Raw genomic sequence first — 9,336 nt, forward strand, 5'->3', positions numbered from 1 at the left:
ACTTACAAAGAAATGAAAGGTCTATGTTTATCATAGGTGTATTTTAAATGAGACAGAATATCAACTAAAAATCCAGAAAAAAAACACGATACAAAATATTATAAACTGAGTTGCAGTTCAGTGAGTAAAAGAAGTATTTGATCTCCTACCAACCAACAATAATAGTGGCTCCCACAGACTGGCTATGTGGTACATAGGTTAGTCCTGTCAATGTAAGAAGGTGCTCCTAACAACAACTAGTTATGTATATAAAAAGACACCTGTCCACAGAATCTTTCTTCCATTCAAACCTCACCACCAAGAGCAAGACCAAAGAGATGTCAACGGACGTTAGGGACAAGATTGTAGACCTGCACAAGGCTGGCATGGGCTACAAGACTGTCAGCAAGAAGCTTGGTGAGAATTAAACTAATAAACAAGATCTGCGCCATTGATGCAAAAAAAGGTGAAAAAGAGCTACTAAGCACTAAAATTGTATCTAATATAATACAAAATATACATGCAACATCCAGCTCGGCACATTGCATGCATATGAGAAAGAAACAACTGTTGGAGCGATTATTTGCAAATGTAAGGAATAAAAAAAAAAAAACCATCAATCGCCCTCAGTCTCAATCTTTACAACTGCACATAATCCGCTTGTTTGGGGCTATTGCTACAGCCGCAAACATGCAGAATCCGCCCCCCGAAATTGCGCTTGTACTATTTTGCGGGCCGAGCGGTTTTGTACCATGCGGCCGCCACAAAAGTCTGAACAATGCAAATTAAAGTGCATTGTTTTTTATGTTTAGAGTGGTTCCACGCGTATTTGTACGGCCGAAATAAAGCGAATAACCACCCGTGTGAATGGACTCAGGTCGCAGAATCACTGGCCCACCAGTATCTCAAGGAAGGCCAAAAGCTCCTATAAGCTAAATATTACTTTGGCCTTTGGATAAGTTAAGCTCTGTTAGCAGCAGTGGGTGGGAGTATAGTGGAGTTAAGGGTTTAGAGGTAATTTACACCAGTGCGGTGCATAGAGTTGCAATAATTTATATTGGCATCCCAAAGCACCTGCTCCGCAATGCACCACAATGTGCAATGTCTTGTGCTGCAAAATATATTTTAAAAAAGCAGCAAACACTAAATCTAGCAGTAGATATAGCAAAAAAAAAAAAAAAAATACAAGACTTTAATTCTACTTTAAATCAATATGAGCCTTTACTTATTTTAAGTTGCTGCTCAAAATCCGACAATGAAAAGCTCAGAAGCACAAACAGAAAAAAAATGGTAAATTTGTTTATTTCGGTGACTTATTTGTATTCCAAATGTGATTCTAAGTATGCAGAGTTGCACTTTGATATACTACACATAAAAAACACCATGAAAAAAAGTAGTCCAATACACACATTTGTTCACAAATGCCACATACTGGAAAACATGAAATATTGTTTATGTGCACAAGGAGACCTAATCAAGTGATGAAGTTGATTAATATAATTCTGATAACAATGATAAAAAAAAAAAAAAATTATTTAAAAGCTTAGATGGCATTAATAGATATTTCAGACAAAAAAACAAAAAAAACTAGAGTATGAGAATTAAGCTTTCTAATGCAGAGCAGAAGTAAGCAAATCAATGTATAAAATGGTTACCTTTTGCTCCTTGGCTCAAAGCTCCAGTATCTCTTCCACACTGTCCCTTGTTATTTACACCAAAAGTCCATACCTCTCCTTTCTTAGTCAACACACAAGTGTGAGCTTTTCCCATGGCTACTTGTGTAACTACATGTCCTTTCAGGTCTGTTACCAAGTCTGCAAGAAGGTTTAAGATGATTAAAAGTCTACATACAAAAAATGTGTGCAAAAGATGTATGGCTGTCTTAGGCAAACTTGACATGAAGTGACCAACCATGAAATTTAAATTCACATTTAAAAACATTGCCAAGACGATCACATTTCAAATAATACATGAACCAACTGCAAGTCTTGAAAAATAAAACAAATGAATAAAAAAAACATCTTACGCAAATATTTAAGTAAAAAGATATTCAAGATATTAAAGGCTAATCTTTCCTTTGGAGTAATTCTATAAAGCATCAATTAAAGCTGGTCTACAGTCTCCCCCTATCCCACCCTTCCCCCAACTGATCAGTGGTATTGCCAAAAAAAAAAAGTAAAACAAAATATGCCCTAAAACAGGTAATGCAAGACTCCAGTCCCGAGTATTTTATCTTTCTTCTGTTTGGAAAATGGGGTCCTTCGTTGGGTGTCCACATCCCTGCCTACATGATGTAGACACTTCCTATTGACTGTCCAGTGGAGGGGTCCTCTCAGTATCCAGAAGAGTAGCCTGCAGTGGCAATTGCCCCCCGCGCCTCTCGGATACCTTTGCAAACGCCCTAAACACTTAACCCTAACAGTGCAAGGGTTAAGTTCTTAAAATTCTGGAGTTCCTCTTTAAACAGAATCTGTCACTTTACCCATTGAGGGGTCATGACCATAACAAAAGCCTGACAGGAGGTTCTAACTAGGTTTTCACTATACTAAAAGTGTTTCTTCATATCCCGTCTCTGGATGTGAGGTTCCTAGCACAATACACTCAAGTGTGAAAATCGGGGCACTGAAATCAATGGGAATTCATGTGCTGAGCATTTTGTTGCGCGACAAAATGCCTAGGTGTGAATGGGGGCTAAAAGTAGCTCCACGCTGTTTCCCCGACTTTTCTTGACTAAAACCTCAGACAGAGACATCTGATAAGGGATAAGTCACTGTGATCAATATTTCCATTGTAGACTATAAACCGTTGTTTTTACCCAATGGGGCTTAGTAGAGCCACTGAACCATGTGAAAAGGATCTGAAATCTACAAAATATTAGATATGAAATAGTTTATATCTTTCTAACAAAAATCTACAACACCCTTTTACATTCTATTTAAGCTCTGTTACCATTTACTCAGACAAGCTTATATTTGTGTGAAGACAATCCAATTTTAACTGCCCTTCCTTTGGTGACCTAAATTTTGGGAAAGACCCAGCAAAATCAGAAATTGTGGTAGGTATAAAAAAGTATCTTATGAACGGTAAACAATTTCTATAATGATTTCCAGGACCAGCTACAAAATACATAAATGTATAACTACTGCAAACCTGAACAGTGTGCAAAGCCTCGCATTTAACACAGTGAAGTGAGAGCCTGAGAGGAAAAATAGTCCCATTCAATTTCCATCACTTACTTGAGTTGTCAGCATAGATGGCATCTTTCCCGAACATATACAGCTCACCATCCTTGGTAAGGACTGAACTGCTCCCATTATTGCACGCTGTGCTCACAACAAATTTACCTTCCATTTTGATCATTTTCTTAGGTTTGTATGGTTTAGACTGTCTCCTGCTCTTTGCTGCAAAGTTCAAACAGCGATGTTATGGTAATTATAGACAATTATGCATTTGTTACAATAAGCAGCAATTTAAGTGTAATTGCTATATTATGAAGATTAACCCCTTATTACATTATTCTCAGGATCACACACACAGAAAAAAAAAGTCAGATTTTAAGCTTTCAAAATAAAGATATATGGTTTAAGGAACATAAAATTACATTTACAATTTCCCAGAAAACAATACTTTTGCAAACAAATTGTGTGCATGAAATATATTAGCTGTATTGGTGTAGGCGAGTTCAAGTGACATTAAAGGCTAATGTTGTTTTTCCCTCCCCCTGTTAGTGTAAGGACTTACCTTAAATCATGCCTCTTAATCCGATCATCTTCTTCTTCAGTGTAGTTTTCAGATGTCCTTCCAGCGCTGGTGCAGGTCTCTGATCCAGCGCCGACTCCTCTGCTCTCATGTCCCACGGAGTCTGTGCGGGCGCACGCTACTCCATAGACTTACCTTGTGTCTCTCCTCGTCTCCCGGCCGAACATCTGAATTGCGCATGCGCCCGCCCCAAGATCCTTTGTAGCCACTCGAGCCTCTTCAGATGTTCAGACGGGAGCGCGCGGCGAAGACACAGGTAAGTTTAAACCGGTTCGAAAGGGGCGGGGGGTTCCAAAGTTTTTGCATATAGCTACTGCTTGCCAGCAGTAGCTATATGCAAAAACTGCTGAAGGTTTATTAACCCTTTAAGGTAAAATTCAATTAAGGTGCAACATTTATATCATACTAACATAATGCTTCTAAAAGTAAATAAAGTAGACTTTTAGCCATTGTTTGAAGCTTTACATAGAATGGCCAAAGCTTAGAAAATGTCAGGATTTTATATCCGTGCCCCCTGATGGGATGATTTCCCTGCACATACTGCTGAATCACCACAACAAAAGAAAGGAGAATTACTCCCAAGCAGGAAACAGAGAGCAATAATAGCACTTTTACTAGCAGAATAGGAAGGCTCAGAACACATGCTAGGTCTTATGCAGCATGTGTCCTAGTTGAGATTTCCTTACTGTTGAGTCACCAAAAAGGAGAAATTGGGGTAAAGCTCCCCAGTACGGAAATCTTAGGAGGAGCTGCACTTAAAGCAGACCTTTACCACACTAAAAATCACATCAGTATGTGGTGCTACTTGCCAATATGAAATCATCTAACATTGATTAGTTAAAGCGGAACTCTGGGCACAAATTGTAGTAACCCTTGCAGCGAGGCTCCGTTTACACATTATTGGTTTCCGTGCACATTTAAATGCGCAAAACATAAATATGAATGCATTTAAATGCATTTTGTTTACACCTTGCATCTCGTTAGGGTCTGCACACCACGAAAACACGCCTCGCTCAAAAAAGTACGAATGCGAAATTCTGGGCAACCTCCGTGCATTCTGGCTATAGTAGTAGACACCAACATACGGAAACTGCGCATATGTTAAAAAGTGCACGGAAAACCGCACTGACTTTCAAACCGCTATGTGTGAACGGAGCCTTAAGTGCTGGTTTTTGTCTACGCTCAAAAAAAAAAAAAGTTTTTATTCCCCCAGTCCTCAAAGCCGGACGGCTCTTAGATTGTTTCCTTTCGCTTTGCTCCCCCTCCCCCCTGCATCGGTCTAAGGTCCCTGAGTCATTACATTCTATACACAGTGTATAGGACGCGAGGACGCTGAGGGACATATCATCGGGACAGCCAGCTCCGAATGAGTAACTTTTTTTGTTAAATCTAGACAAAAACAAGCAGTCATCCCCTGCAGTGCAGGGTTAGCCCCACTGCAAGGGTTAATACAATTTGTGCCCAGAGTTGTTCTTTAAGTAAACATATTATTCTTTTACTTACAACTACTGTTTTTCCACTTCCTGGTCCTCTTAGTAATGCAGCCTGTGTGGAAGGTTACATCAGTAGTGCATTGCTGGGAAATCTCATTCCGTAAACTGCAAAATCTCAGGGGACAGCATTAATGTGCATGCCCCGAGATGATGTGCATGTCACATGTCCTGGTCACATGTGCCAGAGTTCCAGGAAGTAAGGGGAGATGGATTAATGTGCCCTTAGAAAAAATGGCCACAGAAAGGGGAAGAGGAAAAAAATAACAGATATACAAAGAATAAAAAGCCTGCGCTTATCCACAAGTATCCGTTCGTATATTGTCATTACTAAACATTCCTAAGTGTGCCTTTGTTGTCATATTAAACAGAAGGGTAAAGTTCCTCTTTAAAGCTCAACTGCAGGCAGAAAAAAAACAAACACCACTTTATACATTTTACATAAACACTTAACTACATAAAGTGTTTTATTAAAAGTAAACGGTGTAGGTATCTGAATGTGCCTTGGCATTAGCCTCTGGTACCCCCATGTACAGGTGGGGCTCAAATTAGGAAAAGAGAAACAGCACAATGAATCAGTCAGCTGCAGTACTCGTGCTAACAAGGAAGATGCTTACAGGAGAAGAGAGCAGAGTGAGAGAGATGAGTACATCAGTCTACTAATTCTCATTTACTGTCCAATCACAAGCTGGTGGCAGTAACAAGACCTAGCTGCATTAGTGCCATAGAGAAAAGTCAGGACACCAGTCTGGTTCTGGGGTCTGAACATTTTAGAACTGGTAGACCAAAATGCAAAATTGTTTGAAATAAAATTTTAAAAAATGGGATATACATGCTTAAACATTATATTTAATGATGTATAAAAGGACAAAGTAAGAATCATACTAGAGTGCACATAGAAACGTGTTATTCCGATTCAAGGAACTACATGTAAAAATAATATTTTCTGAAAGATCACGAACGTCTATAAAGCTACTACAATACTACATGACAAAGTGGCTTAAATGAAAAGAAACAAGTGCCAACTCTGACATACCTTTTTGGGATAAAGATTACATGACACTGTAAAATAGACATTCGGCTGTACACCTAAAAATCTGATCTCCTGGTAAAATGATGTAAAGTGTCTATGCTTTAAAGTACATGGACATTTTAGGATGAGAAGACATTGGAGGTACTTCTGGAAACCAACCAAGTGAGAGAGTGAAAGATACTTACTTGATTCGCCATCTTCCCCTTTACTTGCTGTGCCAGTGAAAAATACACTCCCATCATCAGCAGAGAGTAAGGCATGAGAACCATCGTGACCAACAGAGAACTGGACAATCTTTGGAGATTTTGTTATTGGAAGTTCCACCCACTTCCCAGAAGAGGGACCACCTTGCTTGATGCCTAGGCTCTGATATTTGCCAGTGTAATAAACCTGGGTAGATATGCAATTAAAAAACTTAATTTGAAAAGTACATGTATGTGGCATTCCTTACTAGGAACCATTTTTAACAAGCCTTATAAACAGAGTTGGCCAAAAGGTTAATTTGTTCAAAATGACGAGACCTATAAGCACACTTGGCTGCACAAAAGACTAAAATTGACTGAATGCTCTAGCTGGGAATAGTCAATTACAACCTTCCAATCAGGCTACCTGCATTTTCTCAAGGTGAAGGTTCTCTGATATTATGTTACCCCCCAGCTGGCACTACATTTGTTCAAATCTGTCAAGATTACATAAGAACCATCTAAAGCCTATGGTAGCACTGGACAGATCACAGGGGAGATGAAGCAAGTAAGCCTGTGGTTTCATACTTTTCCCAGCGTTTACTCTTGTTCGAAATTGACAAGTATTCTGCCACTTCCAGGTCTGAATGCTACTTTTTACTAGCCCTGGGCACTTTTCATTCTAGAGAGGAACAGTCTGCAGGGTAGTTCTTTTGGCACACTAATACCTAAATATGTGGCAGATCTGCTCATATCACAACTCATGTAAATATGATGCAAAAGAATATGGACACCGCCACTCCAAAAGCAGATAGAATACGTCTATTTATTGACGTACATGCAAAAAAGGTAGCATAGCACACTTATGGCATCATTATGACAGTGGCCATTCGTCGACTACCGAGCACCCATGTTATTTTGATGGATATGCAGTCAGGAGTGCAATGGGTACATGGACTGTCATGTAAATATGACTCGCTAACATTGGTAAAGTTCATTCCAGCTAGTATTAAAATAATAGGAACACTCAATCCTACTAAAACTCACACTATATTCCTTTTCGACTGCTACTAAATACATCAAAATGGGTATATTGAAAAACGGCATGATGTGCTTTTACCTACACCAACACATTTTAAGCTTTATAAGTTTAACTGCTTCAGGGCCATCAAATGGAGATATAGTCCGGCTCCTGAAGCGGTTTTACCAAGATCACAGCTGCTGCAGCAGCCGTGTTCTTGGTCTGTTTTAACCCCTTCATGACTGAGCTTGTTTTTAGTTTATGTTCGTAAATGACACACTATGTATCTATTCCTGAAAGTGAAAAAAAAAAAAAAAAAAAAGCCAGTATAGCTTGAGAGAGATATCTCTCGATCTATACGAGCTGTCAGAATGCCGGCAAAAGCCGGCATGTGTGCCCGCTCAGCTTTGACTCTCAGACACCCGATACTAAGGTATCGGGTGTCTGAAAAAGGTTAACCCTTTCATTAATGGATGCCTCTAAACTGAGGGATACATTAATGAATGGTAACCGCTGATTCTCAGCGGTTACCAGCCTTCTAGTGCAGCAAATAACTCGTCACGTACAGTGTACGTGACAAGTCATTTGGTCCCTTTGTGGCGGGAAGTACAGTGTACGTCTCCAGTCATGAAGGGGTTAAACAGTCGGTCATAGCTGTTCAGAACCTAAGTATTTCTCTTAGCACAGGTTTCCTTTAAAAGAAGCAGTTTTTTTTTTTTTAAATGTTATAAAAATATAGTTCAATATACCTTTCCACTAGATGTTTTCATCAGAGCAAACTCTCTTCCTGCGCCCAGAACAGCCAATTCTTCATCAAAGCCAGTGCCTTTAAGGAGAGAAATTTACAAAGAAAGCTATTTTTTGGCAATACTGAGTAGCCAGAACATTTACAACCAGTAAAAATCCATAATATCTACGTAAATATGTAGATGCTTGTTCACAAAATGGCTGGGCAATCTTGATGGTTTAATAATAAAGAGAATAAGATTGTACAATCACCACATGCAATCTATCATCTAAGGCTGGCCATACAATGCTCTATTTTTCTTGTTCAACCCGCGGGCTGAACAGGAAAAATAGAGCAGTTTCCTCCATCAACAACACTAAGGAGTGTCGATTGAGAAATCCAGCTGTTTGTATTGTATTCTGACACAATACCAAAACAAAGCCAGCAAGCTTATTGGCTGCCGGCTCTGATCGTACGAAGATTTTCCAGCCAGCTCCTCTGATCGTGGACCTGAACGAGGGATATCGACAGCGGCGCACACTGTGCGAATTTCGGGCGACTCCTCAAAAACAGGCCAAAATTTGCAAAGTGTATGGACACCTTAACACTCTCTTCTGACAGAGATGTGATGCAGTATTTGTGGCCTTAACTGCAGATGTCTCAATGGATCCTTAATTCTTTAAAGGTAGAATATAGGTAGACACTTGCATCATCAAATAGGTTTGTTAGTGAGGAACTCCAGGAAAACATTTTTTTTAACCCGTGCAGTGGGGCTACTCCCTCATTGCAAAGGTTAAATGCCACTTGTTGTCTACTTGCTAAAATTAAAAAAAAGTTATACTCACCCAAAGCGCCAAGCCAGCCAGCTGTTACAGTCTAACCTCCAGCCTGTCTCCTCCTCCTCCACTGCAGCAGTGGAATCTTCCCCAGGGCCCATTCACACCAGATGCTGCACTAACTGCACAGCGTCTGGTGTGCAGTGCTCCGACACAGTGCTGATGCGCTCATCCCAGCGCATCGCACTGTTCTTTTTTTTCTTGGCACAAGTGACATTTCATTTAGCTCTAGGGGCACAGCGGAGTGTGAGGCGGTTGTACTGTGTCTCATACCGCTGCACACAAAAAAAAAAAAAAAAAAAAAAAAAA

At 39.8% G+C, this 9,336-nt stretch overlaps 1 protein-coding gene across 1 annotated transcript in view; it reads right to left on the reverse strand.

Moving 5' to 3' along the window:
- Positions 1–9,336, reverse strand: part of MYCBP2 (MYC binding protein 2, E3 ubiquitin protein ligase) — a 243,252-nt gene that overhangs the window by 152,224 nt on the left and 81,692 nt on the right. The window contains exons 12-15 of the mRNA XM_018565383.1: positions 8,214–8,290; positions 6,447–6,651; positions 3,216–3,380; positions 1,635–1,793 (exon numbers count right to left, since the gene is read on the reverse strand). Of these exons, the coding sequence (XP_018420885.1) occupies positions 1,635–1,793; positions 3,216–3,380; positions 6,447–6,651; positions 8,214–8,290 (606 nt within the window). The remainder of the gene's footprint in view (positions 1–1,634; positions 1,794–3,215; positions 3,381–6,446; positions 6,652–8,213; positions 8,291–9,336) is intronic.

Source organism: Nanorana parkeri, unplaced genomic scaffold (genome assembly GCF_000935625.1).
Source record: "Nanorana parkeri isolate BGI_ZX_2015 unplaced genomic scaffold, ASM93562v1 scaffold838, whole genome shotgun sequence".
In the NCBI taxonomy this organism is placed as follows: domain Eukaryota; kingdom Metazoa; phylum Chordata; class Amphibia; order Anura; family Dicroglossidae; genus Nanorana; species Nanorana parkeri.